This window comes from Triturus cristatus, chromosome 4_2 (genome assembly GCF_964204655.1).
Source record: "Triturus cristatus chromosome 4_2, aTriCri1.1, whole genome shotgun sequence".
Lineage (NCBI taxonomy): Eukaryota > Metazoa > Chordata > Amphibia > Caudata > Salamandridae > Triturus > Triturus cristatus.
Genome location: NC_140586.1, coordinates 331,906,195 through 331,933,288, shown reverse-complemented (window position 1 = coordinate 331,933,288; position 27,094 = coordinate 331,906,195). Strand labels below are relative to the sequence as shown.

General features: G+C 44.4%; 1 protein-coding gene across 3 annotated transcripts in view; it reads right to left on the bottom strand.

Annotated features, from left to right (window-relative positions):
* Positions 1-27,094, bottom strand: part of LOC146833819 (dimethylaniline monooxygenase [N-oxide-forming] 2-like) — a 230,324-nt gene that overhangs the window by 134,700 nt on the left and 68,530 nt on the right. For all 3 annotated transcript variants that reach the window (XM_085601709.1, XM_085601711.1, XM_085601710.1), the window contains one exon: positions 23,547-23,743. In XM_085601709.1, the coding sequence (XP_085457835.1) occupies positions 23,547-23,743 (197 nt within the window). The remainder of the gene's footprint in view (positions 1-23,546; positions 23,744-27,094) is intronic.

The window sequence follows — 27,094 nt, the reverse complement described above, 5'->3', positions numbered from 1 at the left end:
CAAACATTGATTATAAAATATTTATTTTCAGTCAAGAATGCCAAAAAGTTGGTGAAACCATGGATGAATTTGTGGAGAGACTCAATACACTCATCAAACACTGTAATTTCAATAAATTTAATGATGAAGAAGCTATGTGTCTTAGAGTTATAGATGGATACTTTTCAGGTTTCTCTTCCTTACGTGTTTCGGCTGTACCCCGTAGACTTGTTCACAGGGGAGCCAAATCAAAGTGCACAGTACCAGAAGGCCTAAATCCAAATTGACAGGTAACCTTAAGGAAGGCATACATCTCCCACATTGCACTTGCAATGTAAATAACTTATTTCAAGCTGTAATGTTCATGTAAATCTGCTGTAATAGCATCAAAAGACATCAACATTTCACTCTAAAACATTGTGTGCAAGTGCATGTGTTTCAATAATAAAATAGTCATGTATTTTGCCACACAGCCCCCCTTCTAAAAAACAAAAAGAAAAAAAAAGCCGGCATTGCGCCGGAGGCCCCGCCCCCTCCCTGCAGCACTCTGCAAACGCGCCCCCTGGCGCGTTGTAAGTTGGCGAATTAATTCCCCTTGAATACTGAGGGTTCCTGGGGGCCAATTAGCCCACCAGGTACCTCCAGTATGCGCCAGGGAGCTGTGTTGCAGAGAGGTGGTCAAAGGCCACGCCCCTTTTTACACCACTCTGCAACCCAGCTCTGTGGCACTTACTGGAGGTAGCTGGTGGGCTAGTTGGCCCCTAGGGACCCTCAGTACTGAAGGGGACTTAATACCCCAACTTACAACGCACCAGGGGGCACGTTTGCACAGTGGTGCAGGGAGGGGGCAGGGTCTGATGTGACAAGTGTGCAATGCTAGCTTGCTTCACCTATAATTTCATATAATCATCGATTTCAAAATCCTGACCCTGACATTTCGGGCTATTCATGGAATTGGCCCGCTTTATTTGAGAAAGCGTCTTAAAATCTCTGTTTCAGTTAGGCATCTAAGATCCAACTACCTTCGTCTTCTGATGGTACCAAGATTCAAGCTTTCTCGGAGTGGCGGCAGATCTTTCACCGTCACTGCCGCAAAGCTCTGGAACAGCCTTCCCCTTGATCTCAGGTTTTGCGAATCGGAGCAAGCTTTTCGATGCAAACTTAAGACCTGGTTGTTCTCTAAGCGTTAGGGCCTGGCATTGTCAGATTCTCGCATTTTCCTTGTCCCTCTGTGGGATATGACTCTGGTTACTCTTTTTGGGGATAATTTTGTAATCTTAGCGCCGGGACACCTCCGCCGGAGGTAGCTGTGCGCTTTACAAGCTTCATAAATAAATAAATAAATAAATAATTGGAACAGTTTAGCAGTAGCAGTGTAAGCTTCCAGCATCTAGAACAGGTACAGCCTGGCAGGAGCAGTGCAAGCTTCCTTCATCTAGAACAGGTATAGCCTGTCAGCAGATGAGCAAGCTTCCTTAACATAGAACAAGTACAGTCTGGCAGCAGTGCAAGCTTCCTTTACCTAGAACAGGTACAGCCTGGCAGTGGCAGTGCAAGCTTCCTTCATCTACAAGAGGTACAGCCTGGCAGCAGTGCAAGCTTCCTTTACCTAGAACAGGTACAGCCTTGCAGCAGCAGTGCAAGCTTCCTTCACCTAAAACAGGTGCCTCATGGCAGCAGTGCAAGCTTCCTTTGCCTAGAACAGGTACAGCCTGGCAGAAGTGCAAGCTTCCTTTACCTAGAAGAGGTACATCGGGGCAGCGACAGTGCAAGCTTCCTTCAACTAGAACAGGTACAGCCTGGCAGCAGTGCAAGCTTCCTTCACCTACAAGAGGTACAGCCTGGCAGCACCAGTGTAAGCTTCCTTCACCTTCAAGAGGTACAGCCTTGCAGCAGCAGTGCAAGCTTCCTTCACCTAGAACAGGTACAGCCTGGCAGCAGCAGTGCAAGCATACTTCACCTAGAACAGGTACAGCCTGGCAGCAGTGCAAGCTTCCTTCACCTAGAATAGGTACAGCCTGGCATAGGCAGTGCAGCGCCCATCACACAGAACAGGTACAGCATGGCAGCAGTGCAAGCTTCCTTCACCTAGAACAGGAACAACACGTCAGCAGCAGTGTAAGCTTTCTTCACCTAGAACAGGTGCAGCCTGGCAGCAGTGCAGGCTTCCTTCACCTAGAACAGGTACAGCCTTGCAGCAGTGCAAGCTTCCTTCACCTGGAACAGGTACAGCATGGCAGCAGTGCAAGCTTCCTTCACCTAAAATGGTTACAGGCTAGCAGCAGCAGTGCAGTTTCCCTCACACAGAACTGGTACTGTCTGACAGCAATGCAAGCTTCCTTTACCTTCCTTTACTCTGCGTTGCAGAGGTGTAAAAAGGGGCGTGGCCTCGTACCACCTCTCTGCAACGCATCTCTGTGGTGCTTACTGGAGGTCCCTAGTGGGCTAGTTGGCCCCCAGGGACCCCAAGGATTCAAGGGGACTTAATCCCCCAATTTACAACTTGACAGGGAGTGGGTTTGCACAATTGTCACATCAGGCCCTGCCCCCTCTCCTTACCACTGTGCAAACACACCCCCTGGCGCATTGTAAGTTGGGGGATTAAGTCCCCATGAATACTGAGGGTCCCTGGGGGTCAACTAGTCCACCTGGTACCTCCAGTAAGCACTACACAGTTAGATTGCAGCGAAGTATGCTGAGACCCCGTCCCTTTTTACACCTCTCTGCAACGCAGCTCTTTGGTGCTTACTGGAGGTACCTGGTGGGTTAGTTGGATACCAGGGACCCTCAGGATTCAAGGGGACTTAATCCCCAATTTACAACGTGCTAGGTGCTCGCATTTGCATAGTGGTTCAGGGAGGGGGCGGGGCCTGATATAACAAGTTAGCAATCCTGCTGTGTGGGGCTTACTGGTGGTAATAAAAGGGGTAGTTTGCTCCCAAGGTTGATGTTGGGAGCTAACTACTCCTCCTGCTACCTCCAGTAAATCCCACACAGTGGGATTGCTAAGAGGTGTTCGTAGGCCACGCTCACCTTTCCCCAGCACTCTGGAAATGTGACTGGTATGCTATAGTTAGAAATTAGCATTTAAAAAACCTTTGAAATTCACCGAAAAAACCATAGGTTTCAGGGACGTTATAGTTAGTTGGACATTTCACTCGTACAAAACCGGAGAAATTCAGCCGTTATAGTTAATAGAGCTAACTATAACTCATGCCCCTGCAATGCACTGCTGATGACGTAACATATTACATCACTCATGACATGGTCAGTGACATCACTGATGACATCACTGATGACATCTCAAATGACATCACTGATGACATCATCCATGTGATAATCTGATGCACCTCCTCACACCCTAATATAACCTTTGATACACCCACTCTAAAATACAGACTACGATTTTTGAAACCATAGACACACCAATACCAGTTACTACATATGCACTCACTGATTCCTAGGTCTACACACACACATCCACTCATTCACCCATACAGTAACTCATTCATGCAGTCACTCATCAATAGAGCACTATCATATGCAGTCATACACCTATACATACACTCACACACCGCCACTCATCCATAGACTTACTCACACACCTACTCAGTCATGCAAAGAATCAATCACACCCATTTACCCAACTATACAGTTATACACAGACCACCTCACTTATTTTTACAAATACTAACTCATACTTACTCTCATATACAATCACTGATACAAGCACACACTCATCCATACAACCACTCTCACAATCACTCACTCTCACGTATAGTTATTTATACAGTCCAACACTCACATATACTGCCTTTCACATATTTAGTTAGTCACACATATACCAGTGAGACATCCATTCACTCACCAACACCCATACACACACTCACCCATCCATACAGCCCTTCACAGATGCACTCTTGAACCCATACACCCAGTGAATCATCCAAACACACATCTATGCACAGAGTCACCCACCCCCCACCCACTCACACAGACACTCAGGCACCCATACAGATACTCAACAACCTAATAAATAACCCATATAGACAGTCATGTAGCTACTCACCAAGTCATGCAGCCGCTTATACACCAATAGGCAGACTGATACAGACTTTTAAACAGTTTACTCACTAACCCATGCATTGTGTAACATATGCTTAATCGCTCACTTATACAGTCATGCACCTACTAAATCACCCATTCAGACACTTATTCACCCACTCATTCTTCAATACACCTTGGCATATATATATATAAAACATATTTAAACTTTACAGAAACACACATCCACATTCAAAAATAGAAACTACAATGTTCAAAACAATGGACATACCGATACCAGTTACAACAACCTATTCAGTAATTCTAAGATCCATATACACATCCACTCATTCACCAACAGTCCTATACAGTCACTCATACATGTACTCACTCATCATATGCACTCACACACCTATACATCCTGTTACACAACGCCACTCATCCATAGAGTTACTCACACACATAGTCACTCATGCTAATAAAGAATCAAACATCCATTTACTTGCATATACAGTTATACACACACCACCACACTTACTTCTACAGAAACTTACACATACTTAGTCTTTTAAACAATCACTTATAGAAACACATACGTATTCATACAGGAACTCTTTCAATCTCTCACTCTCACATATACTCACTTATATACACCAATAGTCACATATACTAGTTTAAAACATATGTAGTTACTCATAAAGACACTATTGAGACAGTCTAGCACTCACTAACACACCCATGCACACACTCATCCACCCATACAGTCCTGCACACATGCTGTCTTCAACACATACAAACAGTAAGTCACCTATGCACTACGTAATACCCCCACCGAACCATACAGACACTCAGACGCTCATACTGATACTCAAAAAACCAACTAATAACCTATATAGACACTCATGTAGCTACTCACCAACCCATGCAGCCACTTATACACAAAGTGAGAGACTGATACAGATATTTACACATTTAAACATTACTCACTAAGCCATGTATTCACTAAGATACACTTAATCAGTCAGTTATACAATCAATTTTTCAAAAACAAATCATCCATTTAGACACTTATATACCCATTTGTTCTTCCATCGACCTTGAGATATACATATATAAAACATATGTAATTTTCAGAAAAACACACATTCACTGGATGATGTCATCAGTGATGTCATTTGAGATGTCATCAGTGATGTCATGAGTGATGTCACTGACCATGTCATGAGTGATGTAATATGTGATGTCATCAGCAGTGCATTGCAGGGGCGCGAGTTATAGTTAGCTCTACTAACTATAACAGCCGAATTTCTCTGGTTTTATACGAGTGAAATGTCCAACTAACTATAACGTCCCTGAAACCTGTGGATTTTTCAGTGAATTTCTAAGGTTTTTTAAATGCTGATTTCTAACTATAACGTCACTGAAACCTATGTTTGTTTTCAGTGAATATATATGTGTGTATATATATATATATATATATATATATATATATATATATATATATATATATATATATATATATATATATATATATATATATATATTCTGGCTAGGACTACCAGGCAGTGCCCCCCTCCAGAAGGGAACACCAGCAGCCCTAAGCTGGTTTCAACCTACTCAGGTCTTGTCAGTGAGGTACAGCCTGAGTCCTATAGCACAGTGAACACTGGCCCCGCATCTGGACAAATCAGTCATATTTAGTCACGTTTTTGTATTTCTCAGTGAAAGAATAAAAGGGCAGTGTAGCCCTTCCCCTCCCTCAATGCATTCTCTTTTCAAGTCCCATGCTCCCCTATGCTGTTCATCCCGATCCCTGTGCAGTTTCCCATCAGCTCCCCCATTCAACATTTCTTTACAGGGCTGAGCTGCTGTAGAGTGCTGCCAGGCAGATCGCACCCTTTGTCAGATGCTGGCTGGCTACTCCCTGTCCCGTTGTCTCCTGTCTTAGGGAAGCATGGGGCTTGAAAAGAGAATGTATTGGGGCGGGAAAGGGCCACACTGTCCTTTTATTCTTTCAGTGATAAATACAAAAACGTGTCTAAATATGACTGATGTGTCCAGATGTGGGACCAGTGTTCACTGTGCTATAGGACTCAGGCTGTACCTCACTGACAAGACCTGAATAGGTTGAAACCAACTGTTCCTATTGGAGCAGGACCAAGACTGATTTGCATAAGATGGGTCTCTCTCTAGAATGGTACAGTGAGCAATAACCAATGTTTTGGAAAGTGACTGGGATGTTACCAGTGGCTGGTAGCTGAAACTAATTCAAGCATTCCTTTCATCACCTTGTTTTTTCAATAGATGCCCTAAGTGAGATGGGTATGCCCAGACGTGGTGTCATACAGTTCCTACTAATTCAGTGAGACTGTGCGTTTGGGCAACATAAGCATTAAAACTATGTGGGACTGAGTCAGCGCATACCATCAGAACATGTTGTCCTAGTTACTGGCTAGCTCACAGTGTGCCATCTGGACCTTTAAACCTTGCAATGTATCGGATGGTGTCTGCAACCTCAGAACATGGCAAGCATGATTACCCAAGGAAATCTTGGAAACAGGTCTACCATTTTGTTGTTAACTCAGGCATGCCCGAAGGGAAACACAACAAGTACACAAATTTGCATTTCAAATATTTAGTGAAGCAATTGGACTCTTGTGTAAAATACATGCACTGCAATGATTATTAGAAGGAAACACAACATTGTGACCAGCATTACAAGGATGGTAAAAAAGATAACAATTCAACCATTGTACATTTGCATTGAATAGAAGAATACATATAATTGTACTCCTACCTAGCGCATCCTATCCTAAAAAGCATAGGGATGCTAATCTGCCAGAATACCTAGTAGTGATCTAACACCATAATACGGGTGTGTGTCTTCTGGTATTCAGTCTTGGTGTAGAACAGGCCTCCATTCTTCTCAGAATAGTGACGGAATTCATCTGGGCTAAACTTCAGTCATGGGGCAACCTCAACAATCCATCAAAATGCTTCTCTGACTAAACTAAGGCTTGGTGCAGTTTATATAATAAAGCAGAACCCATTCATACTGTGCCTGAGCTCTGGTTCAGCTGGCATGTTTATTCTAGCCACCCAAAGCTGTCACCGAATAGACAACAACAAACAAGGCCATTGCATGCTCTGTACCCAGCACTTGAACATAATGTTCTTAGGAATGATAAGATGCCTACAAAGAAATATAACTGTAAGCACACCATATCTGTCTACACTATCTCATGTGGACGTGCAAGCAAATGGGTGTTAAAAGTCATAATTTAAAAAGATGTCAACTTTAAACGTTAACATGTAGAATGGAAGTGTTTGTGCCCGGGCCTATGTAACCTCATGACATGGGTCTCGTGCTCACTGTGATATGGAACTGTGATACAGAACTCAAGCTATAATTCACTGATGAGACCTAAATAGGTTGAAACCAGTCTGGGGTTGCTTGGTTCTCTTCTGAAGGGAAGTTAGCATGCAGTTGGCGCATTACTGTTCCTACTACAGCATTACTAAGACTGATTTCCATAAGGCAGGTCTCTGTCTAGAATGGCACATGGTTAAAAGACAATGGTCTAAAATGCAGTCTCAGGCAATTGCCTGTTGCTGAGACTTTTTTAATTATTCCTTCCATCACCATGTTGTTTTATCGGTAGACACCCTAAGTGAACGGGTATGTCCAGAAGTGGGCCCTCTGTTCACTCTGCTATAGTGCTCAAGCTATAATTTATAAACGATCTAAGTAGGTTGAAACTGGTCTGGAGTTGCTTGTGTTCCCTTCTGGAGTGGACCAGGTATGGCAGATCGGGGTGGATTGTTCCTATTGAAGCAGGTCCAGAGCTGATTTTCAAAGGTGGGTCTGTGTCTAGAATGGTACAGTGGGTGAACAATGGTGGGGTCTGGAATGCAGCTACAACCAATTGACAGTGGGTGAAATTAGCTCAAGCATTCCTTCCATCAGCTTGTTGTTTCCCTTTTATTCTATAATGCACTTTCCCAGAGGGCTGGCTACATTTTAGGCAACTTTTAAAGACTGGGAGCTGCTGCTGGTGCCTCTGACTTTCTCCAGTTTCCTGAAGACAACTGCAGCAAGCACAGAAAGGAGAGAGAGAGAGAGTGAGAGAGATCAGGCAGCAACTGAGTCAGACAGCAGAAAATAAATTGAGAATGGAATGGAATGGATTGGATGAATGAGAGAGAGAGAAGGGGAGGAAGGGAGTAAGGCTGATTTCAACATGTTTGTCGGCTCTGCGAAGTGGGTGGAGGGAGCTAAGACGCATATGCACTTCCAGGGAGTGCTGAAAGTTGATTAAAAAAAGGAGTCCTCTCAGGTTTCAGTGGAAGAATACAACTCATTTGTCAGGACACTGTGAGGTCAAAATGCTCTTGGGTGGGGCAAAAACAAGAATAGGGAAGAACACCATCAAGTCAGAATTAGGAAAGTGAGGCAAGACTATCTAATCATCAGGCAGGGGGCTCACCTACTCTATGTATGTGACACTTATTGGAAACCAAAGGTCTGGCCATCAGACTGCTAGGACAGACTGTAACCCAGACCTAAACATTAGCATGTCTCATTATGTGATGAGCATGTGTTTGAAATGTACAAAGTTGCTTCAACTCTATGATGTTTGTCATAACCAATCTTATAGCCTTACATACCATGAACTTTCCTTCCTTGGTAATGATGATGAAAGAATTTTATAGCGCAAGCAATTTCCCTTAAAGGGTGTCCTAACACTAACATAAATAGAGGAACAATAGCAAATATAGCACAGGGTTCAAAGAGAGAAGAGGTGGGTATTGGGTGGTTTATGAAATAGTTGGTAGTTCAGTTGCATACAGAGGGAAATTGGAGAAGGCTCTAATGTTTGGGCCCTGGGAATGAGAAAGCGCATCCTCCTAACCTGGAGTGATGAATTTTCCGAACCACAAGGAGGTTGTGGAAGGAAGAACAAAGTATGGAGGTAGTGACGGTTCTGTTTTGCAAATACCAGGGACCTAGACCATGAATAGTACTTTGATAAAGAGAGAGGGCCTGAATTAGATTTTGGCAGACAGGGTACTTCATTGCAACGGACTGCTCTGTCCACCAACTCTTGTCCTGCCTGTCTCAATTAGAGATAGGTAGACATTAAGTATTCTGTTGATGAAGCTCCTGTTGGCTAAGTAGCAGCTGTTGTGTCGGGAAGGGGGCACCCCTGAATAAAGACACAACACAGGATAGCAGATTTCAGATGTATTTATTATAAGTGTACCAGGAGCTTTTGCTGTGCACCTTACCTCCGAATCAGGGTGCCCGCATGTTTGTCCTGCCCCGCCTATCTCCTCCCCATGGCCAGGACACGTCACTTCCTCTTCCCTTCAGTTGAAGTCCGATTCTAAAGGGACAACCAGAGGAAGGATATTACACTGCTTGCCCTTTTTTATGGTGGATGGTTTAATGTATTTTTTTCCTGTCTGCCACCACCAATAAAAACCTTGTGGTAAGTGACATGAAACCAAGTAAAGACCCCCCACTACCTTGGAAAAACTCCCAGGTGTGTGGGTCATTAGTTTTTTTTTTTCAGAAACAAACTCCTGCTTTGAGGGTTTGTTTCTGAGAAACAAAAACATTGAAAAAGTTTGGTTGATAGCTGTCAAAACTGGTCCACCAAGCATTTTGTACAATGAAAGAAACTACCATGCCTGTGGATCCTTTCAATGTATAGAGTTAACTACGGAATCTGCGGTCATCTCTACATCTGGCAAATCGTAGTCTGGCAGAGTGGTGGAGAAAATGTCCTCTGTCACAATGACGGACTAAAATCTGTCTGCCAAATCTTAAATCAGGACCAGACAGTTTTGGACATGGATTATTTTGCAATTGCGGAACTTTGCAAGCTGGTGGGCCCCACTGGCACTCATTTTTGGGGCTGGTGGGGCTTACTGTCCCATATCTTTCCTTGTCAGACACTCCCTGAGACCAAGAGAGGGGAAAACATACAAACAGAGAGAAGAAAGAGGAGAAGCGAGAAAAACCATAAACATGGAAGAAAGCAGGAGCATGCAAGATGAGATAAAGTGTCAGGTTGTGTTTAGCAGTGGATGAAATAGGCATGAGGTGGATTCAGGACTACACAGCCTTGGTATTTGACACTGGGACATACAATGGCACCTGCTGCTGTCTTAAGCAGTGCTTTGGGCATTGGCACTCATTATGTTACAAATTAAGCAAATGGCACAAAAACGATGTATGCTGGAGAGGATTGAGTAGGAGACATGTTATAGCATTTTACACTAATGCAGTTGAGCTGACAGACTGCATTGGAGTCCAAGAAAAGGGGAGTTTCCATAGACCAGGCAGGATAGAACCACTGCCTAGATCACAGTTCTCTTCAGGTTTACCAGAAGAAGAGGAAAGGTTTTCTTCAGAAGCCGGATATACTATAAGCAGATAACATGTGTTGGAAGTGTGTGTAGTAAAGCAGAGCAAGGATTTGAAGATAAAGCCAAGATTACGAATGGTGGAAGAAGGGGAGAACGTTGAACAAGTTCTGCTGGCCACCATCAGGAGGATCAAATGCAGGATGTGCCCTTGACCAGCAGGGTTCAGATTTTTCCAGTTTCAATTTTGACCAGTTGGTATTTATCCAAGTGGCCACAATGGAAAGGTAACTCCTAATGTTTTTGCTGTTGATGTGATATTGCCATCTAGACACAGAAGAATCTGGGTGTCGTCTGCATACAACATGATCCGTAGAACAAAGTATTTGATGAGGTAAGTCAAAAGAGAAGCATGAATATAGAAATGAGTATGACTGAATGAGAAGCCCTAAAGAACACCAAAATATTGAGGCTGGAATGAGTAAGTCACTTTTTTCCCAACTACCTCTAGTTATTCATATTTACTTCATAAATGATTCAACAACAAAACATTGGTGCTTCCAACAGTTTCTACAACGTGGATTTTTATCATTTGCTTGGATGTTCTGGGAAGGTTTTTTTTTCATCAAAATGATGTGCAATAGATTTACAGGTTCTAAATCAAATGGTTTTGCCTGCTGTAATATTGACACCAACCATTATGCATGTTATGCAATGAGTAAATGCCTTGTATCTTACTAAAAACCATTGATGGCTGCTTTTTAAGGTTTGAAATATAAATGAATCATACTCTTGGTTACACATTTTTGATTTTGCCTTTCAATAAAAAGATTTCATTTTATATATGTATATATATATATTGACTGCTTTCATGACACTGTGATCAAGGATTTAAACAAATTAAGAACGCAGAGTCATCAACAACAACAACAAAATAAACGTTTCTTTAATCTATCAAAAGCTCAGTGGGCAGCAGTCAAGACCCTTAGAGAAGACACTAACATCATCATTAAGCAGTCTGATAAAGGCGGTAACGTGGTGGTAATGTCTAAGGGGTTATACAAAGAGGAAGCATTGCGGCTGCTTGATGACAAAGCAAGCTATGAAAAAATCAAAAGGGACAGATACAATACCAGTGTGGTATTGTTCTTTAATCTGCTGGACAAGTGGAGAAATAGTGGTATTTTAGAGGAGGATGAATTCCAATTTATAAAAGTGTATTGCCAACATTTTACCACTTACCAAAGATTCATAAGGACGCTCAGAAGCCACCAGGGCGCCCTATAGTTTCAAGCAAAGAAAGTCTGCTGGAGAAAGTGTCCATATATGTAGACCATTTTCTTTTTCCTCTAGTTAGAGATTTAAGCTCTTTTATTCAAGGCACCACTGACTTCATCAAGCGTATACAGGGGATACAGTGGGAACCTGATTTTCTTCTCATCACTATGGACATAACCAGCTTGTATACTTGTATTGCACACACCAATGGGTTGGAAGCACTTAGGTATTTTCTTAAAATCAGGCCTCTGAAATTTCAGATGCATAGCAAAATGCTACTTGAATTTTCCGAATTCTGTTTGCGTAATAACATTTTTCTATTTGGTGGTCAATTGTATCTGCAAACCCAAGGGACCCTGATGGGCACGTGCTTCGCCCCCAGCTACGCAAACTTGTTCGTGGGCTGGTGGGAGAAGCACGTGGCCTGGGCGGATGACAATGAGAAATGGGTCGAGAAGATCGCCCTGTGGGCCCGTTATATTGACGACCTTTTCATTGTTTGGAAGGGCACACCAGAGGGGGCAACAGAATACATCAATACCTTGAACAAAAATATGTTCAATGTAAGGTTTACAAGTTACATGAGTAAGACGGAGGTGCCTTTCTTAGATCTCTCGGTTTTTGTGGCGGATGGTAAAATCTGCACAAAGCTTTATCGAAAGCCTACTGCAGGGAACAGAGTCTTACACTATAAAAGTCAGCACCCCCGGACACTAATCCACAGTATTCCATATGGTGAGTTGTTGCGACTTAAAAGGAATTGCACACTCCCCGTAGATTATACCCAAGCAGCAAGTGAATCACTAGGAAGATTCAGACAGAGAGGTTATACAAACAGTCTCTTAAATGAGACAGCCTTAAAGGTGCAGGCAATTGAGAGGCAGTCATTGTTGGGATCTCAAGAACCAATGAAGACCCAAAGTGACGAAAAGCTAGACAGTCCCCGTCTTATTTTAGGGTTCTCCACAGAATCATAAGCCATCAGGAAGCTAGTGGAGAAGAATTGGAAAGTACTACAGACTGATAACATTATTGGCAAGATTATACTAGACAAGCCTGAGGTTACATACCGAAAGAGTAAGTCATTGAAAGATCTATTGGTACGTAGCCACTTCTCTGATAGTACTTCTAGAACCACTTTAGCGGGTTTCTATCCCTGCGCTTCATGTAAAGCGTGTAAAAACAGTAAAAAAGTAAAAGAGTACGCTGTTCCAGGCAGGAAGGGGACACGCATCATCAACAGGTTTATGAACTGCAATACGAGTTTTGTTATTTACTGATTGGTGTGCCCGTGTGGTCTCCAATACATCGGGAGCACCATCCATCCTGCTAAGAAACGAGTATTGGAGCACAAACCATGATGTAGCCTATCCAGTGGCGAGGCACTTCGCGGAAAAGCATGAATCTCGGAGTGACAGATTCAGTTATTTCTGTTTAGATCATGTACCCGTGACAGAAAGAGGAGGAGACAGGGTAAAAGAGTTGCGTCAATTAGAGGCAAGGTTTATTATCGAGCTTCAAACACGCACCCCTGGAGGACTAAACATGGAGGAGGAATTGTGGTCCTTCATTGGTTAAATCATTTTAGAGTAATGGTTGGATTTTCTCAGTGTTACTCTATATGCCTGGGGAAGTTGCAAACCTTTTTTACTTTTTTCACTTTTTTCACTTTTTTCTCTTTTTCTCTTTTGCTCTTTACTTCTCTTCTTCCTCCATCCTCCCTTTTCCCTTCAGAAATGAATTTTCTGTAAATCGATGCAATTGGAGATTACTTTTTCCAATTGGATTTACATATGTATATATGAATTATGTGCGCATCTGGACTTGGTAAACCATTTTTCACATCAGTTATTTCAGTGTGAGTAAGCGGCACTGCTTTAATAGCAATTTTTGCTAGTTAATAGCCCATTGGTGGGCTCCATTTTGTAAGAATGAAAATTTTTTAAGTTTGCAAAGGAAAGGCTATGCCTGTATGTTCATAAGAATATGAGCATTAACATAGTAATGTTATTAATGATTTGGCTCAGTAAGTTAATCATGAGAAGTTGACAAAATCTGCATTTTGATATATTTTTTGATATATATTTTTTGATATATATTTTTTGATAATTGCGTTTTATTTTATCTTGCCCATGAGGCTATGTAATTGGAAAATGCTGTTGTCACTCTGTATTAAAATCTGTATCACAGATCGATGTTTATGAACTAGGCTAAAATGGCCGCTGCAGTAACGTTGACTTTCACAATGCATTAGAAAGTCCTATGTTTATTTTGCCAGCTAGCCCTGTTGACCAATGAGCAAGCCTGTTATTTAAGGGTGTTTATGAAGCAAACTAACTAACACTGACGAAGGCCAGGGTGCCGGAACGCGTGTGTTAGCTTCTATGGAAACAACAATAAAATGGATTCTTTGAATTGAGCCGGAGTGCACTGCACGTTGTTTTTTTGGGACGTGGTGTCTTTGGATAATAAATTGCGTCATCGTCCGCGCAATCGGCGCACCCGCACTGCTGAGAGCGAGAGAGTTGGGCGGTTCTGTTTTCACATATATATATATATATATATATTATCTACTGGCGGTCGCCAGTAGATAGTTATAGTTAGGACCGTGTTTCCATAGGAAATCCGCAACATTCTATTTGGAATAACTTTGGCGCCGGTTGACGAATCCTCGCGAAATTTTCAAAATAGGTGGGGCGCTCCGCTCCGCTCCTACCCTGAAAGTCTCAGGGGGATTCGTCAAGCGGGGGCTGAGAAAAAAGGGGGGTCCCAAAACGCGTTTTCCCCATGCATTTTCCCATAGGACCTTTAGTCCGAGCTACAGCCCGAACGGCTGAACAGAATTACTTGAAATTTGGCAGAGAGGTAGTCCTCAGGTCAGAGATGTGCCTTTTGCAGGTCTGGTGTAAATCTGTTCAGTAGGTCCTGAGAAAATAGCATTTAAATCAATATATATATCTGTAAGCGCGCTCCGTGCGCTTACGGTAAGCTTACCGTACGCGTACCGTGCCGTGCGCGAGCTCAATTCTGATTGGTGGTTACATGACTGTAAACATTCGAATCGGTCGAAATCAGAAAGTGTCGGCCGCCATTTTCTGTCTCTCGCACTGAAAAACAAAGGTGGATAACATGAAAAGGGGGCAACGGAGAGAGTTGCAGACCCCCTTAGCGTTTGTCAGGGGGTCCACGAAGGACCAAAAAGTACGAAAAATACATTTAATAATTTTAAAAAAAAATCGCGGAGTGCGCGTACGGTAAGCTTACCGTACGCGCACGGCAAAAATAAATAATAAAAAAAAAAAACGAAATAACAATCACATTTATTAAATAAATTGAAGGACCCGCAAGGGAAAAAAAAAATTGTTACTGTGTAAAAAAAGGCGAGGTGCGCAGGGTGTGCGCGCAGGGTGTGCGCACGGTGAAAAACCAGAAAAAAACAAAAAAAATACATAACTTAGCATTTAAAAAACCGTACAAATTCACTGAAAAAACCATAGGTTTCACACACGTTATAGTTAGGAATTAGCATTTAAAAAACCTTGCAAATTCACTTAAAAAACCATAGGTTTCACACATGTTATAGTTAGCTGTACATTTCACTCATAAAAAACCAATGAAATTCCACGTTATAGTTAGATCAGGTAACTATAACTTGCACGACCGCAATCCACAATATGTCATTTCAGATGTCATCATTGATGTGATGAGTGATGTCACTGACCATGTCATGAGTGATGTAATATGTGACGTTATCAGCAGTTTATTGTGGGCGCGCAAGTTATAGTTACCTGATCTAACTATAACGTGGAATTTCATTGGTTTTTTACGAGTGAAATGTACAGCTAACTATAACATGTGTGAAACCTATGGTTTTTTAAGTGAATTTGCAAGGTTTTTTAAATGCTAATTCCTAACTATAACGTGTGTGAAACCTATGGTTTTTTCAGTGAATATATATATATTCACTGAAAAAAACATAGGTTTCAGGCCTGATATAGTTAGGAATTGGCATTTAAAAAACCTTTGAAATTCACTGAAAAAACCATAGGTTTCAGGCCTGATATGGTTAGGAATTAGCATTTAATAAACCTTAGAAATTCACTGAAAAAACAATAGATTTTAGGGGTGTTATAGTTAGCTGGACATTTCACTCGAACAAAACCATTGAAATTCCTCCGATATAGTTAGTTGTACTAACTACATCTCACGCGCCCGCAATCCACTGCTGATGATGTCACATATTACATCATTCATGCCATGGTCAGTGACATCACTGATGACATCTCAAATGACATCACTGATGACATCATCCAGTAAATGTGGTTTGGTTCGTTATTTAAATATGTATTATATATATATATCAATTTGCATTGAAGAATGAGTGGATATATAAATATAAATATCTGGATGGAGGATTTAGTAGCAGTGTGATTGACTGTTTACTTGACTAATTTATAGTGTCTCACTAAATATATTGGATAGTGACTAAACTGTGTGAATATCTGTATCACTTTGTCAGTTGTTGTGTAAACTGCTGCACTAGTTTCAGTGAAAGGGGCCGGGCCTGAGGTGACGTGTGCAAACACACCCTGTGGTGCGTTTTAAGTTGGGGAATTAATTCCTCTTCAATCCTGCGGTCCCCTGGGGGCCAACTAGCCCACCAGGTACCTCCTGTATGCGCCAGGGAGCTGCATTGCAGAGAGGTGTTCAGAGGCCACGCCCCTTTTTACAACACTCTGCAACGCAGCTCCGTGGCACATACTGGAGGTCCCTGGTGGGCTAGTTGGCCCCTAGGGGACCTCTGGATTGAAGAGGGATGAATTCCCCAACTTAAAACGGGCCACAGGGCTTGTTTGCAGAGTATCACCTCAGGCCCCGCCCCCTACCATCACCACTGTGCAAACGCGCCCCGTGGCGCGTTTTAAGTTGGGGGATTAAGTCCCCTTGAATCCAGAGATCCCCTGGTGGCCAACTAGGCCACCAGGTACCTCCAGTAAGTGCCACAGAGCTGCGTTGCAGAGAGGTATAAAAAGGGGCGTGGCCTCATAACACCTCTCTGCAACGCAGCCCCCAGGGACCCCCAGTTATCAAGGGGAATTAGTTCCCCCTCTGCAAACGCGCTAGGGGGTGCGTTTGCAGAGTGGTGGAAGGAGGGGGCGTGTCCGCCGGCCCGATCCCGTTTTTTAATTTCTTTTGGCCCTGGGGACCCCATCCCCCAGGGCCTGCCCCCAATTTTTATTTATAAAACAAAAAAAATCGGGAAGGGAGCCACGTGGCCCCCCTCCCGAGGCCATAATTTGTCCCGGGGACCCCATCCCCCGGGCCATGGGCCTTTTGAAAAAAAAAATTGAATTTTTTATGGAGGGGGTGCGTAGCCCCCCTCCTCTGGCCACTTTAAGGCCCCGGGGACCCCATCCCCCGGGGCCGGCCATTGTTTTATTTATTTATTTATTTTTAATGGTGGAGGGGGGCCATGTAGGCCCCCTCCCATGCCACTTATGGCCCCGGGGACCCCATCCCCCAGGGCCTGGCCTCCGTTGGGGGCCGTGGGGGGTCCCCAATCCCCCACGGTCCCAGCCATCTCCCCACATCCTGCGGGAGCCGGCATTGCTTTTCCACATGGGGAGCAGCTAACATGCTGCTCCCCATGTGGAAAAGCAATCAGCTTTGCTTCATTGAAGCGAGAGCAGGTTTCCCTGCTCTCGCTTCAATGAAGCAAAGCAGTTTGCAATGACATTGTCATTGCAAACTACAGTGTCCCGGGGGTGGGCACCCTGGGACACTGCAGGAGCTGGCCCTAGGGGTGGCGGTCCACAGGGCCTATACAAGGCTCCAGGAGGGGGGCCACGTGGCCCCCTTCCCACATTGACAAGTTGCCCCGGGGGGTGGCGGTCCCTGGGGCTGGGGGGCCTGAGAGCCCCCCCACCCCAAATTATTTCAAGCCCTGGGGTGTGACGGTCCCCGGGGCTGGGGGGGCTGAGAGCCCCCCCACCCATGTTGAAGAAGCCCCAGGGATGGCGTTCCCCGGGGCTGCGGGGGGCCGTGAGCCCCGCGCATATACTATCTTTGAGCCCCGGGGGGTGGCGATCTCCGGGGCAGTGTGGTGACCCCCCCACTTTTTTTAAAATTATGCCCCTGGGATTTGGCCCCCGGGGGCAAATTAGCATATTCAGCGTGGGAGCCCACGCTGATTTTTTTTTTTCCGGCCAAAATTCACGCTGGGTGCGCGCATCTCGCCGATTTTTATTTTTAAAAAAAATTATTTTGGCCCTTGGGGTCCTTGTGGGACCCCCTGAGCAGGCCTAGGGGGTCAGGGTGTTTCTACCCTGCCCCCTTTTTGTCTTTTTACGTTTGTTTTTTTAGGTTTCTTGTGCCTCGGTTCTACCGAGTCACAAGATGGCTGCCAACACTTCCTGATCTGGAGTGTTGACAGCCAATTAGAATACAGCTCATGCACGGCAGGGTGCACGCTGGGTGCGCATAGGGTGCGCGAATTCTCCGATGCGTAGATATATATATACTTTTAACTCTAATTTTCTCAGGAACTACTGAACGGATTTACACCATTTAAGCAAAAGGCACACGTCTGAACTGAGGACTACCTCTTTGCCAAATTTGGTGTCATTCCGTTCAGCAGTTCGGGCTGTAGCTGCATCAAAAGGTCCTATGGGAAAATGCATGGGGAAAACGTGTTTTGGGATCCCCTTTTTTCTCAGCCCCCGCTTGACGAATCACCGTGAAATTTTCAGGATAGGAGCGGACCGGAGCTGGCCAAACGTTTGGAAAATTTCACGAAGATTCATCAATCGGCGTCAACGTTATTCCAAATACAATGTTGCGGATTTCCTATGGAAAATAGGTCCTAACTATATCTACCTACTGGCGACCGCCAGTAGGTAATATATATATATATATATGCATAATATATATATAATAACTTTGCCGTAGTTTGATGAATGAGCATGAAAGTTTAAAAACTACTATGTATCTGAATTCAGCTGCTGTCTAGAAAGTTGCGGTATGATTTGTCAAGTGGGGACCAAGAAAAAGGGGGGTCCCAAACACGTTTTCCCCATGCACTTCCCATAGTGATTTTAGATATGACCACAGCCAGAACTGCTGGACTGACTTACCCCAAATTTGGCAGAGAGGTAGCCCTTGGTCCAGAAAGAGCCCTTTTTGTGATTTAGTGTAAATCCGTTCAGTAGTTTGACATTTTAGAAGAAAAACAAGTTTGTCTAACTAGGGGTGCAGACAGGGGCGGACTGGCTACTGGGCTTTTCGGTGTGCTGCCAAGCTGGGGGCTGATTTCACTGCAGTGGGGGCTGATTTCGTTGATGGGGACCTGCGTGTGCTTCTAAATAAACAAAGCAAAATGAATGGTTTTAAGCACACTCAGGTCCACTTCAACAAAATCACCCCAGCTTGGCAGCACACCAAAACTCCCGGTAGCCAGTTTGGCCCTGGATGCAGACGCTTAGCAAATCCGACCAATCTCATGCAGAGACCTGATTGGCTGCCAACACTTCAACCAGGAAGTATTGGCAGCCATTTTGGAACTCGGACTCAGCAGAGTCCCATACAAAAAGATGAATAAAAGAGAAGGGGGCAGGGTAGGAATGCCCTGATGCCTAGGCCAGGTGCTGGGGTCCTCCAGGGACACTGCCAGGGCCAAAAGGCATTTTTGAAAGAATTTTTCGCTGTAAAAAATGCAAAGATTCGTGAAGCACTGTGTAACTTAAAAAAAAAATACAAGCGAGTTCTCCCACGCCTGCTTCCATTTGAGTACACGGGTGAGCCACGTCCGAGGGGCTTATTAATATATATAATATGGGGAGCGGGGCACAAGCGGCCCCCACTTTCTACAGCCAATCTTGGCCCTCTGGACCACCACCTACCCAGGTCAGGCAGAGTGGTATTTATATTGGAGGGGGGCCACACTGTCCACCTAATGAGGCTCTAAAGAGCCCCGAGGACTGCCACCTACCAAGGACTTTATTAATAAATTGGAGGGCCACCAAGCAGAGCCTCCTCCATTGCCCTTAAGGGCCCAGGAGACCACCACCTCCCCTGGGCCACGAGTAGCATTTAAAGGAGGAGGGGGCCCCGGGGACCACTACCTACCTGGGGCGAACCTGCATCAGTGATGTCACTGACCGTGTCATGAGTGATGTAATATGTGAGGTCATAAGCAGTGTATTGCTGGGGCGCAAGTTATAGTTAGGTCAAATAACTATAACTGCTGAATTTCTGATGTTTTGTGTGTATAAAATCTGAGCCTAACTAAAACATCCCTGCAAACCTTTGTTCGTTTTTAGTGAATTTCTCAGTTTTTTAAAATTCTCTTTCCTTGCTATAAATAACAGCCCTGTAACATTGTTTTTCTCAGTATATGTGTTGGCCCTTGCTGGCTGTTGTTTTCCTGTGATCCTTAATCTTCTAGTATGTATGTATGTGTGTATTTATATATATATTCACGGAAAAAACCATAGGTTTCAGGTACGTTATAGTTAGAAATTAGCATTTTAAAAACCTTAGAAATTCACTGAAAAAACCATAGGTTTCAGGGATGTTATAGGTAGCTGGACATTTACTCTTACAAAACCATAGAAATTCCACCGTTATAGTTAGTTCAGCTAACTATAACTCGCGCACCCGCAATGCACTGCTCATGACGTCACATATTACATCATTCATGACATGGTCAGTGTCATCACTGATGACATCACTGATGACATCTCAAATGACATCACTGATGACATCATCCAGTGACTGTGTGTTTCTGTAAAGTTTAAATATGTTTGATATATATTCAAGGTGTATTGAAGAATGAGTGGGTGTATAAGTGTCGGGATGGAGGATTTAGTAGGTGCATGATTGACTGTATAAGAGAGTGATTAAATGTGTCTTAATGAATGCATGGGTTAGTGACTAAACTGTGTGAATGTCTGTATCAGTCTGTCTGTTAATGTGTAAGTTGTTGCATGGGTTGGTCAGTAGCTACATGAGTGTCTATATGGGTTATTGATTGGTTGTCTGAGTATTGTTTTGGGAGACTGAGTGTGTGTGTGGGTGGGTGGGAAGTGTGTGACTCTGTGCATAGATGTGTGAGTGGTTGATTCACTGGGTGTATGGGCTCAAGAGCGCATGTAGAAACCGCTGTATGGGTAGGGGAGTGTGTGTATGGGTGTGTTGGTGAGTGAATTGATGCCTCATTGGTACATGTCCTAGTAACTGCATATGTAAAAGGCAGTGTATCTGAGAGTTGAAGTATATAAATGACTATACATGAGAGTCAGTGATTGTGAGACTGGCTGTATGGAGGAGTGTGTACTTGTATCACTGATTATATAAGAGAGTAAGTATGGGTTAGCATCTGTAAGAATAAGTGAGGTGGAGTGTGTATAATTGTATAGGTGAGTAAATGGGAGTGTGATTGATTCTTTGCATGACTGACTAGGTGTGTGAGTAACTGCATGGATGAGTGGCGGTGTGTGAGTGTCTGTATAGGTGTATGAGTGGATATGATAGTGTTGTATTGATGAGTGACTGCATGTATGAGTGATTCCATGGGTGAATGAGTGGATGTGTGTGTAGACCTAGGAATCAGTGAGTGCGTGTGTAGTAACTGGTATTGGTGTGTCGATGAATTTGAAAATGGTAGTCTGTATTTTACAGTGGGTGTATCAAAGGTTATATTAGAGTGTGAGGAGGTGCATCAGATTTGCATGTGGATGATGTCATCAGTGATGTCATTTGAGATGTCATGGGTGATGTCATCAGTGATGTCATTGACCATGTCATGAATGATGTAATATGTGACGTCATGAGCAGTGCATTGCGGGTGCGCGAGTTATAGTTAGCTGAACTAACTATAACGGTGAAATTTCTATGGCTTTGTAGGAGTGAAATGTCCAGCTAACTATAACATAAGTTTTCAGTAAATTTCTAAGGTTTTTTAAATGCTAATTTCTAACTATAACGTACCTGAAACCTATGATTTTTTCAGGTAATTTCAATACTTTTTTAATGCTAATTTCTAACTATAACATCCCTATTAAGTCTCCTTAAATCCTGAAGGTCCATGGTGGCCAAGTAGCACAAAAGGTACATCCAGTAAGCGCCACAGAGCTGCGTTGCACAGAGGTGTTCTGAGGCCATGCCCCTTTTTACACCATGCTGCAAACGCGGCTTCTGGCACACTGCTGGACACTGCAGGACACAAGATGACCTCATCATCCAACCAGAAGTGCAACTGAAGCCGCATTTGCAGAGTGGTGTAAAAAGGGGCATGGCCTCGGAGCACCTCTCTGCAACGCAGCCCTGTGGCGTTTACAGGAGGTACCTGGTGGACTAGTTGGCCCCCAGGGACCCTCAGGATTGAAGGGCAATTATTCCCCCAACTTAAAACACGCCACAGGGCGCGTTGGCACACTTGTCAAATCAGGCCACGCCCCCTCCTTGCACCACTGTGCAAATGCGCCCCCTGGCGCCCTGCAGAACATTTTAAGTTGGGGGATTAAGTCCCCTTGAATCCTGAGTGTCCCTGAGGGCCAACTAGTCCACCAGCTACCTCCAGTAAGTGCCACAGAGCTGTGTTGCAGAGTGGTGTAAAAAGGGGGCATGGCCTTGGACCACCACTCTGCAACACAGCTCCCTGGCGCTTACTAGAGGTACCTGGTGGGCTAGGTGGCCCCCAGGGACCCTTAGGATTGAATGGGACTTAATCCCCCAACTTAAAACGCGCCACAGGGCACGTTGGCACACTTGTCAAATCAGGCCACGCCCCCTCCTTGTACCACTGTGCAAACGCACCCCCTGGTGTCTTCTAAATTGAGGGAATATATCCCCTTGAGTCCTGAGGGTCCCTGGGGTCCAACTAGTCCACCAGCTACCTCCGCTAAGCGCCACAGAGTTGTGTTGCAGAGAGGTGTAAAAAGGGGCATGGCCTCAGAGCACCTACCTGCAACACAGCCTGTGGTGCTTACTGGAGGTACCTGGTGGGCTAGTTGGCCCCCAGTGACCCTCAAGATTGAAGGGGAATTAATTCACCAACTTAAAACGCTTCACAGGGCGCGTTTGCAGAGTGTTGCTGGGAGGGTGCGGGGCCTCCGGCACGATAACGTTCTTTTTTTTTTTTTTAGAAGGGGGGCTGTGTGGCCCCCCTTCTTTTTACATTTTTGGGCCCTGGGGACCCCATATCCCAGGGCCTGAACCCTGTTTTTTTAAAGAAATAATCTAAACGGGAAGGAGGCCGCTTGGGCCCCTCTCCCGTGGCTAATTTCAACCCCGGGGACCCCATCCCCGGGGCATGGCCACAGATATATATTTTATTTTTTAAGAAGGGGGCAGCGTGGCCACCCTCCTGAGGGCTCTATTGGCCCCGGGGACCCCATCCCCCCGGGGCGGGCCTGCTGTGTTTTTATTTTTATTATATTCACAGGGGGGGGGGGCACATGGCCCCCCCTCCCGGGCCTCATCAGGCCCCGGGGACCCCATTCCCCGGGGCCTGGCCACTCCGTTTCGGACCGTGGGCGAGCCCCAATGCCCCCACGGTCCCTGCCGGCTCCCCGCCTCCTGCGAGAGCCGGCATTGCTTTTCCACACAGAGAGCTGCTGACATGCAGCTCCCCATGTGGAAAACAAACTGCTTTGGATTTTGGAAGCGAGAGCAGGAAACCTGCTCTCGCTTCCAAAACCAAAAGCAGAGTTTGCATCTATTATATATAGTAGATGATGGGAAGCTTGTAGAGTAGAGGTCAGGTGGCATGAAGGTCTCAGACTTGCATATCTGTGGCAATCATTTTAAACAACTTCCCCTTTCTCTCAACATTTTGAACAGGAAGCAGTCTGGATAAATGCTTTCAGACATACCTGTCACGGTGCAAGCCATATGCTTCTTGGTCAAACCGCTCGTTCAGCCTCCTGGTAATCAGCCAATTCACCAGAGAGACTGGGAGGGACAGCCGCAGCCAGGTCTTGAAGCGGGTATGGATCCACGTATCCCAGGGGAAACCATGATCTATTAGCCGGCTCACAATCCAACCACCTCTCTTTGTGCTGATGAAGACCTACAAAACAAAGCAATGATCAACCCCTGTTTTACATTCTAATTTTAATCTACAATTGGGCGTGATTTCAATTTCCTGTTTCACAAGAACAAAAGAAATATACAGGGGCTGGAAACATATCATTACTGTTTGCCATCAAGTTATGTTTTGAGATGCCAAAATTACATGAATGCTTTATGGGGTTTTTTAAGAGTTTAACACATTCTTGGAGTTACAATCTTGACTCACATGAATTAAACAAACTAGAATAAACGTAGATTATAATGGTTTGTAAAATAAAAGCCAAGACTGGCCATTGTGCCAATAGCAACACTCTAAATGCAAAGTCTATAGCCATTCAGTTGTAAACTCAATCCACCAAATACTGGGCAAGATGGAACAATGAACACATCTGAATAGGCTCTCACCCACTAGTTTATGATTGATTTTGAACTATTTGTAAAATGGTTGCTCATGGATGATGACTCACCAAAAGACCAGGGGCATTAGGAAGTGACGCATGCACCCTTTGACATGCAGTGACACAAGAGGAGTAATCCTTTGCCTCTAAACAGCCTCTGGCTAGATGACGAGGGGTTAGGGAAGGGAAATTAGTCGAAACCACAGCGATAATTGTAATGCAGCTTGACCATGCTGAATGTTACAGCAACTCAGCTTTGATGGACAGGCCACTCTGTGAAATAGCAAATAATCAAGCAGAAACCGGTGAGGCAAGGATCAACACTACCAGGTCAAAGGGAAAACAAATTAAAGAAATAGTTAACAAACCAGCGGTTTACACACCCCGGGTCAGCCCCCTAGGAAGAGCCAAACACAAAAGGGTCATTAACCCCTTCCCCGCTCATGACGGAACCGCTCCGTCATGAGCCACGTTTGCCGTGTGCTCATGACGGAGCGGTTCCGTCATGCCACGACCGTTGGCGGCCGCTCCGCCCACGCGGCGCTGTTTCCCTGCCTGTGCGGGGGGACAACGCAACTGGGCGGAGTCATGACGGAACCGCTCCGTCATGAGCACAGCTCAACCGTGGCTCATGACGGAGTGGCTCCGTCATGAGCACAGCGCCACCGCGCTGCCCCCCGCATCCCCCAGCGCTGCGGCGGAATTCCCGCCGCAGCGAAAGGGTTAAAAAGCATGGCATGAAAGCATAGAGGCATGTGGGGCACAGGGGCCAACCAAAATCTGATGACACAATTAAAAGTTAACATGTGAAATGAAGAGAATCACCAATCTGAGCCTCTACGAATTTATCCTAAATTATTTTTCTCAAGAGTGCCTTAGGCTCTTTTCATCTATGATTATTCTGAACAGCTGTTCCAAATTACCTACATCCTAACCTGGAGCAGCCTCTGCCATTCCAGTACCAAGATCCAGATCTATCAGCTATGCCAATGCACCCCTTACATGCTCTGCAGCACTTTACTAATCCAGTATGTGTGTCAAAACAGAATTGTTGTGTTGCTTTCCTTTACTGGAGTACACGCAGAATTCTGCCAATGTCCCTTTGCCCTGTGGATACTCTATTTGCCCCAGTACTGGGAACAACACATGCCTCTGACTAAGCATCTTAGTCCTAACTAGCAGAATCAGTTGCTTAAAAATTGGATAACATTGTCACTGAAAAATACATTTATCATGAGCCACAAATACACGTTGTTAGCCACATGAAGACACCAAAATATAAATACCCACGCACATAACACTACATAATGTACACACACTAAACAAATTTGGAGTTGAAAAGCATGTCAGAATATTTACATACACACACTTACGAATTGAAATCGGGGTGCATTGACAACTCCTGCATCTCAATCCTTATCAGCTGCACCTCGTTTGTCATTCAAAGACAGGTCATTTCCACAGACAGTCCAGTCAGAGGCACTGCAACGTTTACACATGCCTGTGATGTAGCACAGATTCTGTTCTTTCATTTGTAGGGGTCCATCTTAATCACGAGTAGTCTGCACCCACACATATATTCCCTTACTGTACTAATTTAGGACATTAGAACGTGGACTGTAATAACGTGAAAGGTGACGTATTAGGGATACATACTTTGTAAACATGAAGAAATTAACGCTGCAACTACATGTGTTTAGCTGAAAACACTAACATGCAGAATTAGTGTATGCTGCTGACAATTATTCACATATTTTGATGGGCTTAGGTAATGTGTTGACTTAGAGTAATTAGTGTTATTTTTATATGTAATCCCATGAGGCCTTTGTGCCATTTCCTATACTGACCAATTTCGGTAGGTAAGACTGTCTTATTCCCCGGGAAGCTCTTGCATTAAATTTAATAGTTGAATACTATGTGCATGTAGGATTTGTTTTTCTCACATTGCTGTTGCAGGTGGAGAATTCATCCTTGCTAGCTAGAATAATGTCTTTGTGTTAGGAATTAAGCTTAGGGAGAAGAGGATACATTAATCGCTGATACTGATAATGGAGAACTGTTGTACTTTTCCATCGGAGGAAGCCTCGAAATCAAGATCATCTTGCAAAGGCCTGGGAGCATCGCTGCCTACTGGAAAATTACCTCCAAGGAGGTGGCTTGACCGGATGGTGTGATGCAGTAATGCATCTTGGGATTCTACCTGCAAGATAATGTTTCGAAGTAGGGACAGGGCCCAGGGGACTTCTGTAGCTTTGTGCTACTTAAGCATTTTGAATGTGAAGGGATTTCTTAGGAAGGCTACACAAGCTGACACCTTAATGGAATCTTGCCTTGGGGAATGCTCTGTAGGGATGTCACGCTAGTAGTAGAGTAGGGACAGACTAATGTTCTATACCCTCGAACTGCCTATGAATGGGAACCTGGATATTTGGCAAGTCATCTTTTAAATCCTGGTTTGTTCTCAAATAGATAATCCTGTGCATATTGCACCGCCTTGCCACCATCCATAGGTTTGGTTTTCTATTAGTTCTGATGTATTTTTACACCCTTACTTTGTGGTGTCTGTATCTCCAACTGTTCTCCGCTTTGTAATAAACTAACTAAACCTGATTTGGAGATTCTGAAGAGTCATGATAGATTGGAACTGAAATGATTGATTGGCTAACGATTTCTCTCCCCTCCATACTTGCATGCTGACAAAAAGAGCTATTGACATGGGGTTCCAGAGCAGATCAAGAACATGGAACCCAGCTCCGTCACCTGTGTCACCATATCTTTTGCTGTGCCTGAGGAGCAGCTACTTGAGGACGAAAGAAAGAATATGCAAACCTGAGGTCATCCTCTTTAGTGTGTCTCAGGAGGAAGTATTGGTGAGAAACAGCTCCCTACAGGTGTAACCCTGGACTGGTGACAGAAAGGAAGCAGGTGCTTAGCCCACTCCCATGCCATCC